This window comes from Phodopus roborovskii, unplaced genomic scaffold (genome assembly GCF_943737965.1).
Source record: "Phodopus roborovskii unplaced genomic scaffold, PHOROB, whole genome shotgun sequence".
In the NCBI taxonomy this organism is placed as follows: Eukaryota; Metazoa; Chordata; class Mammalia; order Rodentia; family Cricetidae; genus Phodopus; species Phodopus roborovskii.
Genome location: NW_026126433.1, coordinates 46,503,428 through 46,530,668, shown reverse-complemented (window position 1 = coordinate 46,530,668; position 27,241 = coordinate 46,503,428). Strand labels below are relative to the sequence as shown.

The following is a 27,241-nucleotide window of genomic DNA, read 5'->3' as shown; positions in this document are numbered from 1 at the left end:
TCTTTATCCTTCAGAGCAATGAAAAGGTCACCGGCACTCCAGGTGACAGAGGGAACACTGGGTTCTTAGATGTGTTTATGCTTGGCTTTCTTCTTAGAGAAAAAGCAGAAGGAAGGAAGGAAGTGGGGGAAGAAGGAAGCCAGGAAGAAAATGAAAAGCACAAAGCACAGAGTTTGAGCACACGTCTACCCTTTCCCTGATATCTTTCATTACGTCCCTTACATATTTCCTACAGGCTACAATTCTCAAGTCTTTAACTTTACATACAAGGAAGCAGAAATCCAAATCCAATTTATTAACTTGTCCAGGTCTCACAGATGTTAATCGGCAAAGTGACAGGAAGTTCAGTGATCTCGCTCTTAGTCGTACATTCCCTCCTGACTCTGTCATATTCTCCACAGATTGCATCTAGAAGCTGAAATACCAGTGTTTTGAAGGGAAAGGGGAGAGCTGCAGAGAGTATATATAGAAAAGAAAGTATGTTCCATCAAAGACAAGCTTGTTGGAATAGTCTGCCCACTCAGCCAAAGGTGGATGGACAGGAGCATCTGCTCAGGTGAAAAAGGCGTTGTTGCTCTGCTGCACTCACACCCCAAGCTGTACCAGGGATGTGGCAGGGCTCTGTGAGTAGAGACAGACACCATGTTACCTTGCAGCCTCACTCCTTTTTAATACTGGAAGCACACGCTCAAATGTGCAATACAAAAACATCCTGGGTTGACTGTAATTCTTACTTTCTTCTCCCCTCTTGGCTGTAAACCAGTTGATTTTATCTCATGTTCACATACAATTATGCATTGAAATGATTTATTTACTCCTTTACTTCAATGGTGGAGGTTTAACTGACCCTTAACTTACAAGACAACTGCTCTACTTCAGGGTTACATCCCCAGAGCAATACATAAAATTTAAATGGGAGGATCAACTTGACAGCTTTGACACACCGTTCAAATGTCCTTTTGTATCCTAGCTGGTGTGGCATAGGGTGGCCTCTCAGTTCCTGGAAGCAGGAACTCTAAGCTTGTTTGCATTGTAGACAACCAAGAAGTGAAGAGCTCAGCCTCCTCCTTCAAACTCCCAAGTAATAGTTCTGGTGTGTGCCACACAGTCTCTCCCCCAATTTCTCACCAAGGCTACAGGCAACACAAAGTGAGGAATAACTGAGAAATATAATCTACTTGATAAAATGGAGTGATGCTAGAACTCTCATCCCAAACATTCTGCAACCTCCAAAAACAGTGCCACCAATTGGGGCCAAATGCTCGAACATATAATTTTGTGAAGGCTATAACAGCAGATGCATTTGCTATTTTCCCTAGTTACAAATGTCTCTCGGCAACTGTGTACCTTGATTGATGCCTACCTAAGTAAATAGATCCAAAACTACACTGCCCGAGGCCTACAAAATCCCTTCCAGTCACAGATTTAGTTCTGTGGCTTCCAAGGTACCAGTGATATGCTTACTTTGACTAAGCTGGAAACTTAAATGTTCATATGGCTATTTCATAAAAAAGAAGAGATACTAGCAATTAGTGAATGCACACTTATTTTACAGCCTCAGGGATAAACAGGACTAAAAGACCAATACTTTGGGAAGGCATTTTATAACACAACTCTTAAACATTATATTTGCCACAGTTTGACTATTCAGAAAGAAAAGTTTACTTTAAAGGGAATTATTCTCTCTGACAGTGGTAATTGATATTTACCTCTGCTCAAGTCCAGGGTTAATCCTGTTTTGTTTTCTTCCAGATATTGTTGTATGTACTAATACAATTAAGAAGTCACTAAATCAATAAGCAATACTTCCTGAAAACCAGGGGAAAATCAAGTTCCACTTTTTGAATCACTGTTAAAATTATGGCTTAACTGTTTTCAAATGTTTATCTTTTTTTCTCCACCTCACATTTACCATTGGTGAAATATTTTGACCTTAAATGGCTATCATATTAATTATGCATTTTAAATTTACTTTAATTAGAACTTCATGTTAGAGTTACTGGAAGCAATAGCAGCACTACTACACACATTACTACAAGATTTACTTTTTATGGTGTGGGAGGTTGAACACAGGACCTTGTACAGACTAGTGAAGAGCTACACCATCAAGCTAAGCACCCTCTATCAAACTAGTTTGAAATTAGCCTTGTGACTATATCAACAAAATGCTTAATATTAAGGCACCCCTCAAATTGTGGGGAGCAGATGAAATCCTGAGTGAATTGTATATTTGACATGAGCACAAACATATCAAGGATTTCAATGCCTCAGACCCATCGGGATGTCAAGGCCTTCCCCTGGTCAGGCTCTGCAGAATGCCAATGCTTCCCCTGCTCATAGTATGGACACAGGTGACCTGTACCTAAAACCAGTACGTGCTGGAAGTACAGACCACAGCTTCCTCATCCCAGATGACTGCAGCCCCAGATTGCTCCCCTACAGAAACCCCTTATTCCTGCTAAGTTTCCAGACTGATGTTGCTGTTTCTCCATCTGAGACCATGGTCCATTCAATCACAGCTGGATGTTACTTGTATCTGCCATTTCTTCATTCCCTGTTGCTCCAGTCAGATAAACCACATGACTATATCAAAATGACTACTTTTAAATAGTTCCCCAGTGGTTAAAGGCCCATAATTATGTCATAGAAGTACTAAATGAAACAACAACAAAAAAATCAGAAAAACTTACCAACCTAAAAATTAAAAATTAAAACCATTAATATCTCTGAGCACAGTATTTTTCTTGATTCCAAACAAAAAGTTTGGAAGCAGTTACTTGGGTACCCAACAAATCTTGAACTATCAATAGGTTAATAGATACAGCCAATAAACAATAGACCTACAAAGTCAAGGAAATAAATTTTCCAGTCTTCTCAAAAAATTACATATTTTTAAGGAAGCAAATGTTAGCGGCTAACACTTAGTATTTATGTGTCAAACATTGGTTGTCACCATAGTTTGAAACCACACGAAATTGCAATTGTGTTATTTATTGTCTTTCTCACTAACCCAAAGATTCCACTGTGATAGGGACTCATTGCAAATACATGAGCTAGTATGAGCAACCCAAATCAGGCTTCAATTATTATTTGCAGAATAAATCAGGTTACAAATGATTCAAATATTTTAACTGTTGGTCATAATCTATAAAAATGCATAATAGGAAAAAGTGCATAACAACCAATAGAATTAAGTCTTTAGTGAATTTATTATTTTCTATATCCCACATTTACTATATGACCATCTCACCTTCCTTCCTTTCCACATGCCAGACAAGCATTCTAATACTGAGTCACACTCCTAGGCCCTAACATGCATGTCTTCCTATGGATGAATGCTTTTTTTTTAAGATCTGAAAAATCACTGTTTTATGTTCACTATTTTGTTCATTTGTTCCCCACAATAATCAGTGTGTAGTTGATACTACAACTTCAATATAACAAGGACTCATGTTCCCAGAGGTTATGTATGTTGGCAAGATGACAGAGCTAACTCTAAGTATGGACACCATTTGGCCAAATAATCATTCCTCTGGTATTTTGTTCCGAAAAACGTGACTTAACTAAATAGGGCTTTGATTATAGTAATTATGACTTGATTAATAACAATACATAGGTTTTGAAGATGGATAGGCCTGAATTCGATACCTGCCTTTGGTACTAACCAACTAGCTGTATGGGTTTGGCCTACAACTCAATCTCTCTGAGATTTGATTTCTTGACATGTAAAATGGGAACATTAGTAAGATAAAGTTTTAAATGCTTTGCTATATAAAAATAATGTAGATCAATAAATATCGTATTATTTCAAATAATTAGCAGTGTTTTGTCTCTGGTCTAAGTAAGATTTTGAATGTGTAAAAAATATGAATGAGAATTTATTGGATTAAACAGCTAAGTATGGCAACAGGGTAAAAGAGGCATAGAGATGTCCAGAAGTTTGAACTGGCACTAGTTGACAAACATTTAAGTCAAGATGTAAGTACCCTGTTGGGTCAGGTTACCATTAGAAAGAGGTAACAGCGCTGCTTAACCCCACAACCAAAATCAAACTATTTTTATCCTTAAGGTCATAGCAACATCCATCTTCTTCCTCCACGGCCTGGCTGGTGCTCAAGGAAAGTGTTAGGAAAACCACCCACTACTGCCCAGGGTACCTAGGAGCTAGGCACTGAGATTCGGAGCAACTCACCCCGGAGACTCCGTTGATATTGCCCCAGACTGTCCTCCAGGGTAGAGTTCCCTGGGGATTTCGCCATGGGGTCAGAGATGGGAATTATGCGGGAAAGTGTCCAGTGCACCCCTTCGAGGACAGGCCTAGCGCTGGGGGGGTTGGGGGATGCCTGCCTGCTTCTTGTCGCGGCTGTCACTAGGGAGCCAGGAACCCCGGACCGAGCTCCTGGGGGCTCTTCCTACCCCCTGGCCCTCATAGTGATCGTCGGGAGTTGTAGTTCACAGGCTCAAAGTCTGCAGCCTCCAGAGTCCTATGAGCCTTCCAGCTACACTACGATTCCCAGAGGGCTATGCGCTAGGGGCGCCACTCAGGCAGTTTAGCGGCCTGAGCCCGTTGCCAAGAAACCGGCTGGCAGGCCGCGCCCTTTCCCTTCTGCCCCGCTTGGATTAGTTCTGCTGTCCTGCCATCCTCCAGCCACCTGGATCGACCCGCTGACAAAAGAGGCCCGGCGAAGGCCTAGATTATTCAAAATGGGTCCTCGTGGAGTTGCTCTCCAAGCCCTCTCAAGGATTCACTGTAAACTCTGTTTAAGTTTTCTGTCAAAATTGCTTTTCTCTAGAAAATGAAGCTGTAAACCTTCCAAACAGCCGGACTGTGCAGCTGGCGGACAGGACACTCTACAACTCCTAGCTTGCTCAGTGCCCCGCCCTCCGCGCGGGGTTGGCGCGCTGCCCGCTGGGAATCGTAGTCCTGGTTGGTTGCGGTCCTACTCCAGCCAGGCAGCTCTTCATTGTTCAAGCGAGTCTTGAGGGCACGCCTGCGCAGTGGACGAGTGTGTGTGTGTGTGTGTGAGTGTGTGCGTGCGTGTGTGTGTGTGTGTGTGAGACCCTCCTCAAAGCCCCCTTTCATTGTCTGGGTCTGGCGCCTGCGCAGTCAGGCATCGCTAGGCCCGGGGAAGAGGGAGAGGGCCTGGCTCCTTGCCCTTTGCGAGGCGCCTGCGCACTGAGCTGTCGCTCGCTGCCGTTCCCGCTATGTGTGGGGCGTGTGTGGAATAACGTTATTGCCCAGAGGAGCCGAAGGGCCCGAGCTCCGCGGCGGCGGCGGCGGCGACTACGGCGACGGGGTTTGGGGGAGGACAGCGTGGCAGAGACTGACGGGACGCGCCGCGCCCCGCCTCCCGGTCCGGTCCGGTCGGGTCCCTCTCCGCGGTGAGGGGTAAGTGATGCGCTCGGGGTCGGCGCGGCCAGGGGATTCTGCACATCCTCGTTCTCCTCCTCAGTTCCTGCGGCCGGGGTCGGGGCGCGGCCCGCGGCGGGGTGGAGTGCGAGCCTAGAGGCCGAGGGGCTCTGCCCGGGACGCCCCGCGCGGCCGCCGCCCTGCCCTGCTCTCCCCTCTCGTCCCCTCCCCTCCCCCACGGACTGCGGCCGGACGCCCCGGGCCGTCTTCCCTTCGGTGCGCCCGGTCCTCTTGAGCTGCCTCCCGGCTTTGTGCAGCGGCCGCCTCGGGCGGAGCGTCGAGGGAATGGCTGCTCGGCCGCTAGGGAACGAGCTTTCCAGGGCGCCCATCCCTTTTGTAGCGTGGGTTTCGGGGTGTGAGGCGGGCGGCGGAGGCGGAGGGGAGGTCGGACGACCAGCCTTCGGGTGGTGTCGCGAGGGCGTGGAAGACGTGCTGTCACGCAGCCTGCCCCGCGACTGCACCCCACGTAGCCTCTAGCTGGGTAGTAAACCCGCGGAAGGAGCGAGTGGCTTCCTGTGGGCTTCATTGTCCTAAGGTTCAGTTGTGGGGTTTGGGTCTGGCTCCCTTCCATTTTCGTCTAGGGGGAGAAATAGCAGCTGCGTGAAACGGAAGGGAAGACAAGGAAATGGGTTCTAAGTCATATGATCTCTATTTTATGGTCTTGAGTAGTTTTACTGTTTTTTGTCTTTTTTTTTTTTTTTCTTTCTTTCTTTCTTTCCTCCCAAATAAAGAGAAGACAGGCTTATACCTGCTAGAGTCCAAGTCTGCCTCGGTGATCAATATAAAATTACTAGGTAACAATGAAAGCTGGGCTAGATAGGGCCTAACAGCGAAGCTGTTTAGCAGAGAAATGAACCAGCAGAATTATTTTTTCCACTGGGTGGGTAATGCGTTCACATTCCTAAGGGAATACATTAGGATACGTTTAAAGCAAACAAAACAAAAAAGAGGCCGGGTATAGTTCAGTTTCTGAAATTGATTGGTTTTTTATTATGTTAATAAAAATTCAACCTTTGGAGAGGAATTTGTTGATGCAGACAACATTTAGTTGAAAATGCATCCTTTAAAATTATTCGAATCTTAAGCGTATGGTATTTGCAGTGCTGTGCCAACCTTTCTGCCTAAAACAAGCAGCTGATAGGATGAAGCAGGATGAGGAGGGGCAGGCGGAGGGATAATGTGAGAGTTTCATTATAAATACATTATAAACATGTACTTAGCCTTCAGAGACCTAGGAATTCAGCGCTGAAAAAAAGCAAGTCTTTGCCACAGTGTTAAAAAAAAATAAATCAGGGATGCTTTTAGTTCTTCCATTTGTAAGTACTATAAAACTTTGGTGTCGTAAAACAGGACCTAAATAGGCTTAGAAGAAACTAAGATGCTAACACTGGCGAAGTTGGCAGCCTTGTCTGCCTCCCCAAAGCAATGGAAGGCAGAGTCCAACAAAACCAGGGTCTATACTGTTGTAGTGTGATCTCTCCTATGTATGCCCTAGTGGTCTTTTTTCTTTTTTAAACTTGATTCTTAACAGTTGTATTAGTTTACTCTTTGTATTGTATTATAAATTATTAATTATACTGAAATGGCCTTTTGAATTTTATAGATTAAAGGAAAATGTCTTAACATGTACTTTTTGTAAAAAGAGACTGGTTATTAATAACCAAAACGTAATATGTCCCGACATTCCATAATATTTTATAGTGGTCAACTCTATAACCTGTGTTAAAAATAAAATCTACGAACAAGAACTTAATGCAATGTTTGTTTTTCATTAATTAGTTATATTCTCAACTTACACTAATAGTTACCTTTTTTTGATAATGTATTTTGGGAGGCTTATTTTGTAATAAAATGAGGGTTTTTTTGAAATACAACGTTTGTTCTTCATTCTTCTCAGTCTTAATGTTATTTTTAGAATGTATTAGATTTCAGCCAATTTTTTTTTTGTTTGTTTGTTTGTTTGGAGGGGGTAGGGTTCAAGACAGGGTTTCTCTGGAGCCACAGCTATACATGGCTGTCCTGGAACTAACTCTGTAAGTTTTCCAGGTTGACCTAGAACTCAGAGATCCACCTGCCTCTGTCTCCTTGAGTGCTGGGACCAAAGGCATGTGCACCACTGCCCAGCTTTGTTACTTAGTTTTATAAAGACAGGGTTTCTCTTGTAGCTCTGACTATTCTAGAACTTGTTCTGTAGATAGTCTGGTTTCATATTCAGGGACCCACCTACCTTTGTTTCCTGAGTGCTGGGATAAAAGGTGTTCGACACTGTGTTGGGCTTAGATTTCAGCCAAGTTTTAAAAAAATTCATAGTTAAATTCTATATGCGAGTTTTATTCAGTAAAATTTTAAATATATTGTACTAATAAATTTCATGGTATCCTAAGATTATTTTGTGTGGAATACATGTGTGGAACTCCATGTTTCTTATTTTAGCATTAGAATAATGAAATCACACATCATCAAGTGGTTTTTAAAATTCTGTGCTTAGTAAATTGTTTTACTTACTCATTTCTTTTTATTTACTGGGGGAAAATCAAAACTCAGTTTTACTACTATATCCTTTATTAATCACTGATGGTGGTGATTATATTTGATGTTCTCATCTGGATGGGTTTACTCTGTGTGTGTGTGTGTGTGTGTGTGTGTGTGTGTGTGTGTGTGTGTGTGTTTTTGCATGTATCAGAGAACGTTTATGTGCTTGCGCATGTGAGGGCCAGGGTTTAAAATCTTCCTTGATTGCTTTTCTACAGTGTTTATTTTGAGGCAGGTATCTATTGAATTCAGAGATTATGGATAAGATTAGTCTTACTAGCCAGCTTGTTCCATGGATCCCCTATCTTTAGCTTGTAAGACTAATATACCTTTCTATATAGCTCTCCATGCCCACTCAGCATTTTACATGGGTTCTGGTGATCTAAACCCTGTCTGGTCTTCTTGCTTGCTCAGCAGGTCCTTTAACCAGACCCTGTGTAGTTTATTCACTCAACAAAATTCTGTTCCTGATAAATATGTTTTCTATCTAATGTATACTGATTTTTTTCTTGTGTCTTAAACATCAGCTTTTTAAGCTATGTACTGTTCTAGTAAGAATATGATAGGTGATGTTAAGTTGTAAATGCCTGTCTATCTGTATTCTGAATTAGTTATATGCCACCGAAGTTTGATGAGTAGTTAATAATTAAAGGAGTAAACATTGATCTCTTTCACACAAAAAATAGGGTCATGTTTAGTGGAATAAAAGCCTCAGCCCATCTTTTCTTATTTAATTTTCCTTAACAATGAAGATTTCTAATAATTATCCATGGCATAGTGAGCTTTGATATATTTGCTCTAGTGTTTTATGTGTTTTATGAGGGATGTGTTCAGTAATGAGTTCACTTTTTTGTGGTATAAAAAGAATAAGGAAATGTCTGTTATTAATTAAACTGGATATCTTAACTGGTTTGGTCGAAATGATTGTGCAACAGCATATTTCTTTGTCCTTTTCTTTTTTCTTTCTTTCTTTTTTTTCTTTTTTTTTTTTTTTTTGGCAAAGTAACATAGCCAAATGTATGAAACCTGTTTACATGTCAAATAAAAACATTAAAGAAACTAACAGGAGGAAAGCTAATGTCATATAAATTACTTACATACAAATAGCAAATAGCAACTGAATAGAAGTAGGAAAGAATCCCAAGCATTTCATAAAACTAAAAACCAATGAGACAAGTTAGAGAACAAGTAATCATTTTAGTGCAGTAATACTTAATAAGTGCTATAGAAAATATTTCTCTTAAGGGGCATAGTACCAATAAAGTGAATAATATCAATACTGCATGGAACACTTACTAAATGGCAGTTTTGCAACATTTTTCTTTATGTAGGTATGTTACACATTTCAAGTTGAAAAACTAAGGGTTGGAGAAAAGACTCAGTAGTTAAGAAGGTAGCTGCTCTTGTAGAAAACCCAGGTTTAGTTTCTAGCATCCATGTGGTGGCTCACAACAGCCTGTAAGTCCAGCTCTAGAGAGTCGGGTACCCTCTTCTGAACTTGACACCAGGAACACACATGGAATATCTGTACGTGCAGTTAAAACATATAACATTTTAATGAGCTCTCCTTTGAAATTTTAGAAAAACTTCAAGCACAGAATTACTAAATAAGTGTTTCTATGATATACGTTGCCAAATTGTTTTTTGACCAAAGTCAAAATTCTTTTGACTTACTGTTTTTGTAAGTTTAATGGTGATATCTGTTGTCTTACTGTCAATAAAATGTTAGCACTGGAAGTTTTTTACAAGTCTTCTGTACAGTGTGCCCACACATTGCTAATATTCTTGAGATCCAGCATCTCCATGAACTCTTCCCTGGACTTGAAAGGAAACCCATTTAACTTTCAAAAAGTTTAAGGAAAGATTGTTACCAGAGTCCTGGGCCAGAGGAGTTCCCAGCTAACCAGATTGAGGCATCTCTGCATGGGGAGGAGAGAGGAGTGAGGTGAAACCAGAAAGGAGCTTTTTCATTAGGGTCACACTAGCAAGGAACAAGAGGATCAACATACTAACTCCTGTGTTCTGGATACTTTATATAAGAAAAGGACAAAGTGGGAGCCAGGGGCATTCATAATCAAACAGCACTAGCCAAACTGTGATCTGATAGATCATTATCTGGTCCTGTTGGGTCCTGTTGGCACCAGGAAATCATTGTTGCTTGAAGGGACAGCTCAGTTCCTTTTAGAAAATGATTGCTCCTGTTTAGGAGAGCAGCCTAGGATTCTTTCAGGAAGTAGAAGACAACAGGGCTCAGTGTTCCTCCACTTCTAGATAGTGTAGAAAAGGGACCCTTGAGAGAATAGGCTAGAGGAGCAAAATAAGATCAATTGGGACAGTAACTGTCTTTCTTCCAGGGGAGCAAAAAATAACTTCAAATGAGCCCTATTACAATTTTTAATGTTTTTTATTATAATAATGTTATGATATTTTTACACATATTTTGATCTTTGCCTCTGTGTGTCTCATCTCTTTCACACACATACACAACACCTAGGACACTAGAAAGAAGCCCATGAGAGGAAAACATGGTTTTTTTTGTTTGTTTTTGTTTTTTCAATACATGGTTTCTCTGTTGCTTTGGAGGCTTTCGGAACTAGCTGTGTATACCAGGCTGGTCTGGAACTCACAGAGATCTTCCTGCCTCTGCCTTCTAAGTGCTGGGATTAAGGTGAGCACCACCAATGTCCAGCTCTGAAAACATGATTCTTTAGGGGGCAACACACATGTGAGTTGGAAAGATTAGAATCCTGGAGATGGAGAGTAGGGAGTAAAGACAAAGAGTTGAGGGAGAAATTGAATAGAAGTGAAAGTCAACCATAATAAGATATGAAAAAGCACGAGATCTAGTGCTACTTTTGCTGACTTCTTCCTATTAGTGTAGTTCTGTCTTAAGAATACAGTAAGACTTTTCTCAATAAAAATTTTCAAAATTGCCATTTGCAACTTTACATTATGTAGCTTCCTCCATCTTGTCTCTACCAACTGATTTGAGACAGTTGAGTCAATGCTTTTTTTTTTTTCAGTTTAATTTACATATTTAAGTCTGCAGTTATGGTCTGGCTGTACAGTGTAATGAGCTATTGCTTATTTAAAGCTATGTGCTTTTGTTTGGGGTCTGAAGCTGTGTCGCATCTTTAGCAACAGTAATGTTTTTCTAATTTCTGAGACATGGGGAAGGAGCGGGGTCATATGGCTCTTAAAAGTAACCTTTTTGTAATTCAGAGTGAGATTCTGTACTTCACTTTTCTAAAAAGTTCTTTATTATGAACTGATATTATTAATAAGTTGTAAGTTGTCTTTGATACTAATTGTGGGTTTTGTTTTATTCTAGTGTTTTTAACCATTAGAAAGTCAGCAGCCTTATAGTTCTCATGTTGCTTTTTGAAATGTTTGAAAATTACTGATGCAATCTAAACACCCTTATATTTGTCTAGGTCTCACATATTCCACTTATAACATAGGTGATATTTTTGAAGCAGTGATGTACCCTTACCTTCTACTAAATTTTCTCTGTTTTAATTTGACTATAGTTAAAAATCTGTTGAGATTTTCTTGAATCGTGATTCTGTCTTGTTATCTAGGGGATTAGCTTCCCTTCCTGGCTTTTGGACATTTATAAATTTAATAAGCCATATCTCTATTGTCATCATCCTTCCTGTCCATGTACTTGTCATAGCCAAGGATAAAACCATCCAGATTTATAAATAGAATAAATGCTACACAAAATATGCTGGGGGTGGAGAAGTGATACAGAGATAATGAAAAATACTTGCTTAGTTTTGGTGTGTTCTTATTTCCCTAAGTAACAGAGGAATTGGATGAAACTAGGAGTTTGGAGGATATGGATAATAATTTTATGATAATAAAGCTGAGTAAGGAAAGGTGCTATGAAGAAGAGTTCATCAGCATCAATAAAGACATTGCTATTGTTAAGGGTGTGACACAACCTTAGACTGAATGACTTGAAATGATGACAACAATCCTTACATTACAACTGCATTTAGACTGTAGCTGAAGAATGAAACATGGAAACTAGATCTGAATAATAAAAAAAAAAAAAAAAGATAGCATTGATAAAACTTATGGCCATTTGACAGAAAGAAAAGCCAAAAGAAACTGAATAAAATTATCAAAATAAAAGTCAGTGATGGTCAATTTTTCTTTAATTTTCAAGGTGTCAGTACATATAAATGGTCATTTTTTTTAATGATGGTATGTAAATTCCTTCTTACCTGTTTTGTAAATAAGTATCTCTCCAGTGCCATTAAGTAGCTTTAGTGTATTTTATGTATCCCTCAAACAAATACAAATATTATTTGCCCTCCTTCCATCTTTGACAGGAAAGAAAGCCTAATTACACACTGTATCTTAAATGTTGTTATTTCTGAGAGTTTAAGAAATGAGTCTTCAAAAACAGTGTTCATTATCCCACACCACCCAAGGTATTTAACATTTTGGCTTAGGTAGGGGGGCAAGGCATGTAGGTATCTTGATAGAGAATATTCTCACATGCAGTATGGTTCTGTAAGGAATGGGATAAGTGACTTTGAGAACAAAGAGACCACTGTGATTGAGGTGAGTGAGAGGGAAGAGTAGGAGGAATTAAGATTGGAGAGAGCTTTTATTGGTTGATGTTATTTAAGTGCCGTGGGAATTTATTGAGGGCTTTGAAAGGATAGCCTGTTTTATAGATAGTGGCTAGAGGGGAGCAAGTATGGGAATAAGATGAACTAAGAAATAATTGGAGTGATCTAGACTAAGTTTGTTTAGAGTTAACTGTGATGATGGTAATAAAAATTGTCCATGTCTGGTTTTACAGAATCAAGAGTTGGGCGTGTTAAGTTAGGAATCTTTATTGAACATCAAAGTAAACATGTCAGGTAGGTGTCGGGATCTATAAGACACAAATTCTGAGGAGAAGGGTTAAAAATAGATACAATTTGACTACAACTAGTAAACTAGTAGAGGTCACTTAGGTAGGAAATTAATTAAGGTGCTAAGAGGCCCAGCATTTGAGATCCTTTATGTTGCTACATTGGAACACTAGCATTAGGAAAGATTGAAATTCTGTCAGCAATATGAGAAAATCACAAGTGTGTGGTGCCCTGAAGCCAAGGAGGATCAGAGTGTTTGGTCACTGCATCACGTCACATTTCAATTTCATCATTTGAATACATCTTTTTCTTCTTTTCTTCTTTTCTTTTCTTTTCTTTCTTTCTTTTTGGTTTTTCAAGATGGGGTTTCTCTGGGTAGCTTTGGAGCCTGTCCTGTCACTTGCTTTGTAGATCAGGCTGGCCTCGAACTCACAGAGATATAGCTGCCTCTCACCATCGCCCAGCTCAGCTCAAAAACTATTCTTACTGCTGAGTTTTTCTTGTGAGCATGGAGTCATTCTCTTGGTAGCAATCCAAAAACAACACAGCTGCAGATTTATTTTTTTGTGAGGAACTGTACAAATGAGGGTGGTTTAAAGTAAATGAAGTTTTCCCAAGAGTTTTTCATTATTTGTCCCAGATCAAGTCAGTTATACAGCAGAGTTGAAATATAGCTGTTATTTTCTCAAGGCTACATCCTCTAACCATTCAGTCTAAAGAGTACCACCCTAAGCTATTACATCATCCTTTTCTCTTGGGTTAGTTTTATTTTTTTCCTCCACTGTCAAAGAAGCTGCTTTAGTTTATTTAGCTATTTGTTTATTTTTGCTTCTATGAGATTAGATCCTTTCTCTTGATTCTCCACTTTATCCATTGTATCTGTAGTATTTTCCAAATAATGCTGAAGTATTCTGGGAATTGATATATATTATTTGTGTCCATTTTCAAGAAAACCAGGAGTTTAAGACAGTATACTTATATGTTCATTTTTTACGTATAAAAGTCCTAGAAAAATGTCCGGTACATGCTAAATGTTAGTCGGCGCTATTCTGTTATATTACAGAGGCACAGAAAATTGTGTCTGTTTGACTTTGAAACCTGAGTGGCATTTGTTTGATTCTTAGTTTGTATATGAAATCCAGCTATAGCTGTTTCTTCTATTTTCAAATACATGGCATCAAGATCAAAGACTTTAAATTTCAAATGTATTTTCTGTTAGAGACTGAGTTCAGGGCCAGAAGTGAACAAGAATATCAATATCAAATTTGTACAATTAAAGTTTTTCTTCTTTTTTTTTTTTTTTTTAATGTTTGACAAGATAGGGGAAGTACAAGTTATAAAGTCTTATGAGCTAGTTCATGCAGTGGCTTATTACATTTGTTTAGATGTGAGTTTTACTGATGGTCAGAGGACAGATTCGGAAGGAGAAATGTATCACTTTATTCCTCTTTTTAAATTTTCATTTATTTGGGGAAAAAAATATGTACTCTGCAAAGAGGGAGTCAGTGAGCCAATACTTTAGAGGTCATTGTCTCTCCTACCTCTTAGTGACTGAAAAAAAGTTGTCACCTGGTAAATGATAATGTTTTATTAAAATTAAAGGTTAGAGAAAAACCCCTTCTACTCAGAAGACTGATAGCCAGCTATTTATTTCTCTGCAAGAGCAGAAATTGCAAGGTAAGATGAGCATTATTCCGTATAAAGCCATCTGGTGATGAATCAGCCAGCTGATTTCCAGAGCATAAGATTGGACTATCCTTAACATGTGGCTTAGCTCAAGTAATTGCATGCAGTAATTATACACTAGGTATATAATGTAAGGAAGCCAGGTTTTTTTTTTTTTTTTTTTTTTTTTTTTTTTTTTTGCCATGGATTGCATAATGCACAGTTTTCTAGCCCTGTGGTGATGCTATTGTCTATCTCAAAACTCCATTATAATAATTTGCGTCACTCAGAACCCTCTTGACATCAGTTCTCAATTTGAATTACATGTAACCACAAGCAACAGTAATGGGTTTCCCTCTGGCATTTTCTTTCCTTTTTTTTTTTTTTTCTGGCATTTTAATATATAATTTTTTTTTTTGTCATTGATCTTCTTCCTTTACTCCCCTCCCCCACCCCTTCTTTCTCTACCTCCTAGATCCCATTCCATGTTTTTAGCATATACTCTAATAACCCCTCCCCCTTCTCCCCCAATGATTCCTCTCCCCTTTATAGTCCCCCCCCCAATCTCATGAGCCACATGCACACTCAAAAAATTAAAATCTAGAATCCACATATGATAGAAAATGTTTTGTTTTTGTTTTTTTTTTTTTTTCTGAGTTTGGGTTACTTCCTCTTTTTTATGTATGCATTCTATCATTTTATTTTGCTCTTATTAATTTTTGAGATTATAATATTACATTGCTCCCTTTCTGTTCTCCCTCCAGATCCTCCCATATACCTCTCCTGCTCTCCTTCAAATTCATGGCCTCTTCTTTCATTAATTGTTGTTGCATGCATTTATATTCTTACATATAACCTGCTCAGTTCCTGTAATGTCACTTGTATGTTTTCAGGGCTGTTTGGCACTGCACACCTAATCCTTTCCTACTCCCAGCTTTTCTCAGTTGCCTAGAGTTCTTTGCATAGTGTTGAGGCCTCAAGGGCTTTTTTCTCATCCATTTTGTCATTTTCTAAAACCTTGATGTGTGTTATTTTGCTTGACTGATCTTGAGACAGAGTCTATGTAGAACAGGCTCATATAAACTCAGAGATCTGCCTTCATCTGCTTCTGCTTCTGCTTCTAGAGTGTTGGTATTAGAAAGACGTGCTACCATTCCTGACCCCACCACACAAAAATAATGATAAAAGTAAAAAATAAACTTTGCTCTCAGAACTGCTTTAGCTTTATGCTAGATTGCCAGATGTTGTGAAAGGTTGCACTATCATTTTGTTTCTAAGAACAACCAACATTTTAAACAAACATAAAATTAAAATGTAAAGTATAGGAATGTACAGTACAGTGACACTGTACTCTTTTTGACAGCTGCAGAGAGATTTGATTGGTTTCAAAGTATTAAAATGCTAATCCATTGGCTCCTAAGATGATCTGATCTCACAGGAAAGTCTAATTTTAAAACTAATTATAGCCCTAAGAAGGCAAAAGTGTAACTGTGGTGCTATGTAGTGTTTACATCTCTCTAGCTTCCAAAGTTTGAGTGTTAAACTTTTATCATCTAGCTGCTGGAAAGCTAGGTCTTATTGGGCGAGAAGATAACTGTAAGAGATTGCTAAAGAAGAATCTTAACTAGAAAGTAAGGACCAGGTATACTCGGTAACAGAAGTTAAGTGACCCTAGAGTTCCCTGTTACCTGCTCATCAAGACTTTTGGTAGAGTCATCACTGTTCCTTAATTCATTAAAAATAGCTTCTGCTGTAGATTAGATTTGATCTCTTACAGGGAGGGGGATAGGACGGTGGGAAATGGTGGGAACGAGGGAGGATAGTTGTCTATTGTGGTGGGTGAAAGGTTGTTCTAGACTAGGAGCAAGAGATGAAGAAACTATTTGGGCCTTCTGCTTGGACAGGTGAGATCATCTCATGTCCTCATTCCAGTTTAGAATAAGGACAGCTTCCTGTTTCCATCTAACTGTGCAGCATTCTCTACAGGACTGAGTTCCCTGAAGCAAGATTCTTTTGTTTGTTTGCCCTAGCAACCCTGGATTTGTTAGGCTTCTCAATAGGTATGTATATGTTTCAGTATATCATATGTTTTAGTACATAGATACTTGGTATAGCATTTAAATGAGTTGAACTTGACTATTCAACAGTTGAACTGTCTCCTCAACATTGATATTTTTTCTAGTGTTTTGGAATTTATATCATCTAAAGTCATTTTATGCAATAGCATATCAGAGCTTCTTGTTGACATTGAACTATAAATTAGTTCATTATTGATCTACGAGTCTCTCTTCATTACCCCCTTCCTGTCCATTCCCAGGTTTTAGTATCCACCATTATATCTTCTACTTCTATGAGAGCAATGTTTGCATATTGTACATACCAGTGAGATTGTATAATACATCCTAATTATGTGCCTAGTTTATTTCATTTAATCCAAGAACTTCTATTTCCATCAGTGCTATGTCAAATGGCAGGATTTTGTACTTTATGGTTGAACTATATTGCCTTCCTGAGTATATGAACATTTGGGTTGTTTTGTTTCTTGCCTGTTGGGGTTAGTGCTGCAATACCTTGGGAATGCAAATGCTTCTCCCATGAATCTCACTTCCTTTGTATATAAATACACCTATAAGTATCACACAGTGGCTCTATTTTTAAATTTTTAGGAACCTCCATAATGTTTTTCATAATAGCTGTGCTGATTTACATTCCCATGTACAGTTCCTATCAGTGTTTGTTATCTTTTGTGGTGTTTTGACAATACCCATTGAATGGATAAAGGTGGTAGTTCATTCTGGGTTGTCTTCATTTCCTGGTGTGTACTGTCAGCCACTACATGTCTTCTTTTGAGAAATGTCTGTTTGGGTCCATTGCCCATTTTTAAATTGCTTGGCAGCCCACATAAATGACCTACCTGTGATCCCAGCACTTAGGAAGTACATACCTGGGGTCCCTGGTGCAGTCTGGTTAGCTCAACTGGATGGATCGGTTTCAGGAACAGCAAGAGCACTCACCTCAATAAATAGTGATCAAGGAAGATATCCAGCATCAACTTCTGATCTCTGTATGTTCTCTTGCTACATAAACTGTAAATACAAAAAACCATATATACATACACACAAGGATAAAGAAAAAAATGAGTAACTGGGGAATGATGGAAAATCTATGTTAGAGCTACTTAGAGAAAAACAGAGAATGTAGCTTTATGCTATACTGCATTCCCCAGAAAAAAAGATATTTAGAGGACTCAAGGTCATTGCCTTAACCCACAAAAGAATATGCTGTATATTAAATATTACTTTTTGTTTCAGTTTAGAAAATGTTTATTCTTTAACTTTAAGCTTCATGAAAAGCCATGATATTTATAAAGTCATTTAACCACATTATTTTATGTAATAGTAATAATTGAATGAATACAATCATGTCAAATAATTACATATTATATAGTCAGTTATGTCATGCTATGGAAATGTTTGAAGACTATCTTATAGCAAATGAGAATTAAAAGCTGTTTTTAACTGATTTTTCTACACTAAGAAGTTGGTTTTTGGTTCTTATGGTTTAGATTACTGTTTAGGATGAATTGATTTTCTTTGAATGTGTTGTATTATAGTTTTCATTTTTGTTCATTTCATTTTTGTTAAAAAGTATGTAACTATTGACCTACTTGCTATTCAGTGTTTTAAAATTGTTCTTCCTTGTAAATGGGGTATGTAAATTATGTGATATATTTACATGGAAGATTTTCCTTTAGTTAAGTTCTGGCTCTCTATTGATGGGGCCGTGGAGACTGTATTCTGAAGTAGTGAAAGAAATGCTAAACACCAGTTTGACAGAAAGTATGTGTTAGACTAAGATCATCTGCATTGAATGGTTGGGTAACTGGGAGATTTAACAAACCACTTAAGTCCACCAAGCTGATTTTATATATATAAGCTGAGAAGTATTAAGACTTGATTGTTACAACTTTATACAGAATTATTTGCTTATTTTTGTAAAAGTTGTGTGCATCGTGTATGTGTACGTGACTATAGTGCTTAGCTTTTTTGTCCACTTTACACAAACTAAGGTCACCTAGGAAGAGAAAAGCTCAATTGAGAAAATGTCTCCATCAGACTGGCCTATAGGCTAGCCTGGGGAGCAGTCTCATGATTGGTAACTGATGTGGGAGGACTTATCCCACTATCGACAGTGCTACCCCTGGGAAGGTGGTCCTGTATTATAGAAGAAAGCAGGCTGAACAAGCCAGTATGGCATGTTTCTCTATGGCCTCTGCTTCAATTCCTGCCTTCAGTTTCTTTCTTTGACTTCCTGTCTTGGCTTACTCTGATGATGTACTGCAATCTGTAAGCCAAATAAACCCTTATTTTATCACAGTAGCAAAAATCAAACTAAGACAGTGACTTTTAACACAATAAACAGGATTTTCCCCAGAACATTGTACAATGTTTGGCTTAAGTATGCATATATTTTATTGTAGAATGCTTCCTTCCATTATAGTTTATTTCCTGTTCAAGTGCAGCATAGTATATACATCATAGGGAAAAAATGAAAACATGATTTGTATTCCTGACAAAACTTGAATAAGTGGTATCATGACTCTTAAGTATAGGAGAGGAAACTAAGGAACATGGCCCTTATTACACCTTGCCTAAGGCTATGCAGAGTAAAAGTAGCAGAACAGGATTCAGAATTATGTATTGATCTGTTTGACTCCAGAGTTTTAATGTGTTACTGACAATGCTACATACCATAGGACAATAATTGCTAAAATTTTGGTCTACAGATACTTGGGGCTCCCTGAAGGAAATCCTTTCAAGGGTCCATGGAACCAGATATTCAGTGATATCAAAGGACTTTCTGCCTCTCGTTGCATTTTTATTAGCACAAGACACAGCTGTGGTAAAGCTCAGTAGCATAGATTAAGGCACTGGACCAGATTGTACCAATAGTACCTGTAGTCATCATTGTTGTAGAGCTGCAATTAAATCCTTTACCTAAGATTACCTCACAAATATCATACCTTTGTAGTGTTCTCAGAACTAGAGGAAAGTACTTACAGAGCAGTTACACTCTGTGCCAGACTATTGTGGTTGTCTCCAAGAAAGTAAGTTATGTTACTGTGTAAGCTGTAAGCTGAGCTAGGCCCATGCTTTCATAAAACAACTTTTTATGCAAATGATTGACAGATGCTAAAGTATAGTTAAGTATTTGTCAAAATGAACCTTAAGAAGAAGTGACAGGATTTTCTTTTCAGTGATAAATTTTAGGTGTCAAGGACATAGTTTGAGATAATGAATTCTTCCTGTGAGCTTATAGGGACCTGATAAGACTTTTTCTGTTTTGTTGAGATGGATGGTAATATATGTGTTTTAAAGTAGTGTGAATTAAAGAGTCAAGCATTTTGAAGATCTGCATAATTCTGAAAACCATATTTTTTCAAAAGATCAATGTATGATGTTACAAAAGCCCATCTGAGTGGAAGATGAATTTGTGCATAATTCATACAGTATTTCCATATTGCATATAATCAAGAAACTTTGCCTTGTATAGTTATCTTTTAAAACACCGTTCAGATACTTTAAAAGACTTAAAATAAAACCCCTTTTCTTCACTCCAAAAACAGCTTTCCTGTATATATTTCTAGTACAAAATTATGGTAGTAGAATAAATGTAAGAAGGTAGGGAAATTTTTCTATCAATCCAGATGTCTAAAAGATAACCCGTATTTTAGGTAGTATTATTTTTCTTATTGGAGAGAGGTTAGAAAATGAAGTCTTATCATTCCTTATCATTCTTTTAATGAAACAAATACCAATTTTTCAGGTATATCATCATGTAAACAAGTACTCTAAGGGTCTTTTTTTTTTTTTTTTAGTAAGTATTATTTTAAGAAATGCTACTCTAAGAAAAATGTATTGATAAAATAAAGTAGTTGCTCACACCTATAATGCCAGCACTAAGGAGGCAGCTGAGAGAGGAATGGCTTGGTCTCAAGCCATTTAGCAAGTTCTAGGGAAGAAAGAGATGGGTGGAAGAGGAAGGAATTGGAATTTTAAATTGTTGAAGTTGTACTCAGTCTCTACACTTGATAGACAAGACATGTCTTTGGATTCCAGAGTTATTCTAGCTAGATATCAGATATACTTTCTCAATTTCAATCTTTGTTAGACTTTTTCCATAAGACATGTATTTGTACAGCATAGTTGTTTTTTTATGTTATTATACTACAGAGGCATTTACTTGGAAATTACAGATTGATTCTAGAAGCCTTTTAGAAATAGAATAAAAATTTACTAATTGACTAATTCTTTTCCCTAATTTCTTCCTTTTCTATTTTTTTTTTCTCTTTTTTTTTTTGGGGGGGGGTTCAAGACAGGGTTTTTCTATATTACTTTGGAGCCTCTCTTGGAACTTGCTCTGTAGACTAGGCTGGTCTCAAACTCACAGAGATCCACCTGCCTCTGCCTCCCCAGTGCTGGGATTAAAGGTGTGCACCACCAACACCCTGCTAATTCTTTCCTTTTTAGCTGGAATCTTGGTGGAGTTACAGTACTAATGAGCATGTGGTTTATATTGGGTATAAATGTTGATGAAGGCAATTCTATTTTAGGCTTACTTACAGGGCTGGTAATGAGATACTGAAGAAAGTTTCTGATGTGTTTTCCCTTGTCTGCAGGATGATGTAGCTTTGCTAAGGGTTCAGAAGCTAAGCCGAAATGAGCCTAACATCCTGGTTTCTTGTGAGCAGTGGAGGCACTCGCCACAGGCTGCCACGAGAGATGATTTTTGTTGGAAGAGATGACTGCGAGCTCATGCTGCAGGTAACAAATGAACCTGGCTTAGCTGGGTATCAAGAGCTGTCTTCCCTTTTATAGAGCCACAGTATGCAGTCAGATATCAGATACACAATTTCACCCTTGTATCATCTGTAAATAAGTTGTGTTTTGAGGATTTTCTTTTGAAAAATGAAAGCTTAAAATAGAGAAATGTGTGTGTGTGTGTGTGTGTGCGTTTGATGTACACATGTGTCCATATAGGTACATTTACTATGTTTATTAAAAAAATTCATTTCCAAGAATTCTAGTTTTAGAATTCATATTTTAAGTGATAATAAATTTGGTCAGATATCCATCATTTTGTCTCTTTTTATCATGTAAGACTGGGTTTCTTATGCAGTTTGTCTTGTAATATTCAGTATTATAGGAAGAAATCCTGCAAGGTAATACTTTCTTAACAATAAGATAGGTAAAATAGAAAATAATTCATTGGATTTCCTATGTGTGTATGTATGTATTTATTTATTTTGGTTTTTTGAGACAGGGTTTCTCTATTTCTTTGGAGCCTGTCCTGGGACTAGCTCTGTAGACCAGGCTGACCTTGAACTCACAGAGATCCACCTGCCTCTGCCTCCCAAGTGCTGGGACTAAAGGTGTGCGCCACCAACACCCAGCAATTCGTTAGATTTCTGTGTAGCAATTTCACAATTTTTAAACTATACAGTTTGATATATCCAACAAAATTAATTAATTTAAATTCAGATATAAAATATAAATTTATTGATAAGAGTATTTTGGAAACTTAACTATTTTTGTCTTTAGGAAATGTCAAATTTATGTTGTATAATACAGTTTAGATTTAATTTAATCTGCTTTTTTGATCTGTCCCTATATTTTTCAGCTGTCCCACTAATATTGTATACATAGGTAAAAATATTTTTTGTTACTTATTTTGGTATTTTCTTGTAGGTATTAGCTTAAACTTTTTTCCTTTTAGTCCCGTAGCGTGGATAAGCAGCATGCAGTAATCAATTATGATGCATCTATGGATGAACATTTGGTGAAAGATTTAGGCAGCCTTAATGGGGTAAGTTAACCGTGTAGTTTTTACTTTGGTTGAATACTTGTTTAATGTTAATAAAGTTGTATTCCTTGTTTGTATATTCCCCTTTTCTTTAGTTTGTCTTTCCCTTTTAAATACTTAAAAGGTGCATAGTACATATATGTAAGTCATATATAGAAGCTAAGGAATAAATAGAGTAATTAAGAAAGGCATTTAATGTTATGATGTGTGATAGATTTCTTTAGGGAGATGAGGTGGAAGTCTGAGCTCAGTATGTGACTGCAGTTTTTCTGTGGGGAGATGAAAAAGTCACTGGTGGTAAGAATGTGAACCACTTTTGGGCACAGGAGAGACATCTCACTTTTAGAAATAAGATGGGAAGGTAGATTAGGTGCTAGATACTGGAGGATTTTCTCTGTTCGAGGACTGGAGTAGAAACAAGGATGAAACATTTTCATTAACACACAGTGCTTTGGGAACACTAGGATTTGCTCTTGTTGCTTTGTCTTTGCTTGTTAGATATTTTTGTGTAACTGGTAGATGTTTTTTTATTCCTGTATGATCTTTCACATTTTGCAGACTATTTTATGAAAGGATATGAAAGAATATTGATGTGTTGAGTTATTTCAACATCTTAATTTTCTTGTGGCTCTTCTAACAATCAGATATATCATCATTGATATTATAGCCTGTTGAAATTTAATAAATTACCTGTATTTTGAATGTTTGAATTACATCCATGTAAAATATACTTTAAACCCATGGAAAGCATATCCATAAATAGAACTTTTTCAGTTTATAATTTGCCTACTACTAAAAGACATATTGATTCTTTGAACTTTTTTGAGTTAACTATTCTGTTGATTCTAGTACATGTAATTATGTTGTCATTCTTCAGATTTGTACTGAAACACCTTCCTTGTGGCATGAGACATTACATAACCTGTCACCTCCAGGACTATAGCCTTACTGTTGTCTGCTCTTCTCCAAGCAGGAGTCCAAATGGGTTAGACTTTCTTTGGCTTATTTGTCTTTCCATTCTCTTTGCCACTCTATAGTTTTTAAGGACTAAAACTCAAATTCTTCTTAAAGGGATCAAAGAAAAGGTCCTTGCATTTAGGAACATAAAGTGGTTAATGTTAATATGCTGAAAGAATTAAAATTTAAAAAAAGTAGGCAGCATGTGCTATAAAGGATATATGTTAATAGTGTGGATTCCTAACTCCTGTTGGCTAGGTTTTCTTTTTTCCTTTTTGTACACCAAAAAACCTGTGTTTTAATATCTGTTTTGTGCTTGATTATGAATTACTGGGTGATTCATATGATTTCAGCTTTTGTAATTATAATCACAGTACACAGCTTTATACAGTTCATGAATTTTTCATATGTATGTGTGTATATATGAGAGCTTGTGATTGAATTATATATACATATAGTAATTATATATAGTAACTGTGGCTATTTATGATTGAATTTATATAATTGAATTAACTTTCAGTCCAAGACCTTGTGGAAAAGAAAGTTTTAATATTTTTCTGTGTAGGATAGTTAATAACATATTATTCAAGTTTAGAAAGTTTCATTTCAACAACAGTTTTGTTATTATATGTCTTGATATTATCGTTTAGGAAAATAGTGAAGGTATTTACCCTCCATACTCAACTTGAAAATACCACTTCCACACTTACTATTCCTTTTACCCTGTCAAAAATATACTTCCAAGGGACCTGAATATGTATTTTTACCTCCAGAAATGATATTAAAGTAAGGCAGAGAGAGTTGAAACTGGCTTTATTGCTGTGCTTTGGTGGCCCACATTTCTGTGAGCCCATTGATGTTTCTCTGTGAGAACCTTGATTATATTCAGCTCTCCTTCCACTGGAGCACTTGGCCTCTGTATTGTACCATGACTGTCATGTACCAATCCTATCTTTTGTCACTATGCTACTATACAGTAGCCTACATTCCAGCCTAGGGTTTTGATTCCCTTTTCTCAGACTGGAGCTCCTTAGGACATGCGTTTAATCCCCAACACACATGTAAAAAGTTGAGTATGATTACCCCCATGTTTGTAATCTCAGTACCAGGGAGCAGAGACAGGTGATTCCCAGCATGTGCTGGTCAGCACACCTATCCTAACCAGCAAATCCTAGTCTTAGTGAGATACTTTGCCTCAAAATCTAGATGGATTGTGAAGAACACTGTCTGAAGTTGACTCCTGTCCTCCACAAACAGCAGCACCAATGAACACACGCACACAAGCAAACATGCGTGGACGGACACACACACACACACACACACACACACACACACAAATTAAACATTAAAATAAAATTTAAAAATATAAAACTAGGTTCGTGATGGGAGATACTGCATGGTCCTTATTAAATGACTAACACAATGAAAACATCTTGCTTTCTTTTTGTTCTTGGAAGTACTCTTGTTGATTCTGGATGAAAGAAAAGTGAGCTATTATTATCCTCATTCCCTGAAGATACACAGTGTAATAATTTTGTCTCTGCTATGATTATATCATTGTCATAATCTATAGTGCTCTTGTCTATTCATTGTGTTATTGAGTTGCATTTTATTTCCTGTTTGACTCCCTTTGCTTCAATGGACATGTAAACTAAGTGTTTTTAAGAAAGACAAAAAAAAAAAAAAAAGAAAACAAAAACAAACAAACAAAAAAAACTACAAAGATAGCATCTCCAGATGTCTTCTTGGAAAGCTAATGCAATATGTCAGGCATTGCAGTAAGAAACTGAAGGATGACAGAATGACTTAATGTCTTTGATGCCTCATTTCTCTTTCTGAGCTTTTCACTATCATAGCCATTAGCGACCACTGAATACATGAGACATGACTAGTCTAAATTCTAAAAACTTACGAATATGTGAAATACCTTACTAATTTTACTTCACCTAGTATGTTTTTAATATACTAGATTACATTTCAAATGCATTTTCAAAACTAATTTTAATTCTTGTTACAAACCTACAAGAAAATACAGCTGGGTGGTGGTGGCACATGCCTTTAATCCCAGCACTTGGGAGGGAGAGGCAGGAGGATCTCCGTGTCTCCGTGTTCAAGTCCAGCATGGTCTACAAAGCTACACAGAGAAACCCTGTCTCAAAATTAAAAAAAAAAAAAAAAAAAGAAGAAGACGAAGAAAGAAAAAGAAAAAATACATCAAGTAGTGTATACTGTTTCATTAAGAAGTTGTGGCATATTTCTCTTGAATAGTGTATTTCTAGACAATTCTGTGGTTTGTTTTGTTATTGGTAATTTTCAGCATTGTTAGAAATAATTGAGTAAAAATGAAGTACCATGGTGAAAATAAAACAGAATTTCAGCATACAGGAAAAATTCATTTACTAAGATATAAGGTACCGCAATGTGTCATAGATTCATATAAAGATCCAAGGACTCATAGGGCAGTTGTAAAGCAACCACAAGATGGCTCAGCAGTTAAAAGATGCTTGCAGCTAAGCCTGAGCTTAATTTGTTGCAAAGAAAACTAATTCCAGTAAGTTGTCCTGACTGCCACATACAAAGTTCAGTGCACATGTATACACATATATACATAATAAATTAATAAATGAAATAAAAAATTTTAAGTGGAATGATTCTGAGAATGAAGTGATAAAATGTTAATGTCTACAAATAAAATTCTTAATAACCCTGAAGCTGTTTAGATTTAAGTATTTTACTTTGTACAGGCTTCTAGGTTCAGATTAAGAGCTTTCCTGACTTCATGATTAGAAAAATTCCATGTTTCAAAATTCACTGTGCTTTGTGTTACCAGTAGTAATATTGACAAAGGGTCAAGTATGAAATACTCATGCTGTAGGCTTCTTGGCACATGTTGGGATTGCACTTCATCCAAAGTACTTTTGAGTAGTAATAAGTTGATGAATTTGACTGAAATGTGAGATTTAATACTTCATATTACCTTTTTCTTTCTTCCTTGTAGACTTTTGTGAATGATGTAAGGATACCAGAGCAGACTTATATCACTTTGAAACTTGAAGATAAGCTGAGATTTGGATATGATATCCTTATATAATTTTATGCATTTATTAAATGAATTAAAAATATGTACTATGCAACAAGTAACATCTTGTGATGTCAGAATTCACAATACTTTCTGTTTTCTGCTTGTTTCCGGTTACTGGTTCCTAGGAATGATCTTTGGTAAGACTCAGCTATTTCCCATCTCTCTTTGTGTGCTGCCATGCATATAATTTGAGTGTTAAAAGAGTGGGACTGGGAGGACAACAGTGAAGGTCTCAAGTACTGTCTCCTAGGTTCTTGCCAGGTGAATTATGAATTCCCAAGTCAGTCTCTTAGGATAGGAAACATTAACCTGCCTTCCCCCTCTGTGCTATACTACTGGTTAACTCAAACTTTAATATAGCCTATTTTCTCACACCAATTTTACTTGACTAGCCCATTGTCATTTAGTGTATATTTGAATTTTTGTTTAAAAATCAGAGTTTAATAATTGGACAGGTATTTTACTGACTGTAAAGAATAATGTCAAGGAACCTAGTAAAATGAATATGACTAAGCTATAATAACATTTCTATTTGTATTTAGTTAAAACATATTTCTCATTATGATGAAAATTTCTCTTGAGAGTTATTAATTTTTAAACATTTACCAAAACTCGAATAATAATTCAGTTAAACATTAGCAATCTCATAGACTTAGATCTCTTTATCAGAGAAATTAAAGTCTGCGATAACTCTAGTTGATACACAAATATACTGACACAAATAACAAAAGACAGAATATATAAAGTTTAAAATTTAAAGCTAGACTATAAATATAATATTTATATTTGAAAAACTGAAAAAATATATAAATTGAATACTTGTTACATATTCTAAATCTTAAAAAAATATGTATGGTG

The 27,241-nt window shown here is 37.2% G+C and overlaps 2 protein-coding genes across 2 annotated transcripts in view; one reads left to right on the top strand and one right to left on the bottom strand.

Annotated features, from left to right (window-relative positions):
• The window catches only part of Sdccag8 (SHH signaling and ciliogenesis regulator SDCCAG8), a 195,394-nt gene extending 190,639 nt beyond the window's left edge, over positions 1-4,755 (bottom strand). The window contains exon 1 of the mRNA XM_051186391.1: positions 4,193-4,755. Within this exon, the coding sequence (XP_051042348.1) occupies positions 4,193-4,259 (67 nt within the window). The 5' untranslated portion in view covers positions 4,260-4,755. The remainder of the gene's footprint in view (positions 1-4,192) is intronic.
• A 307-nt stretch (positions 4,756-5,062) lies between these two features.
• The window catches only part of Cep170 (centrosomal protein 170), a 78,519-nt gene continuing 56,340 nt past the window's right edge, over positions 5,063-27,241 (top strand). Inside the window, exons 1-4 of the mRNA XM_051186389.1 lie at positions 5,063-5,389; positions 21,161-21,305; positions 22,258-22,347; positions 26,300-26,378. Coding sequence (XP_051042346.1) covers positions 21,201-21,305; positions 22,258-22,347; positions 26,300-26,378 — 274 coding nt within the window. The 5' untranslated portion in view covers positions 5,063-5,389; positions 21,161-21,200. The remainder of the gene's footprint in view (positions 5,390-21,160; positions 21,306-22,257; positions 22,348-26,299; positions 26,379-27,241) is intronic.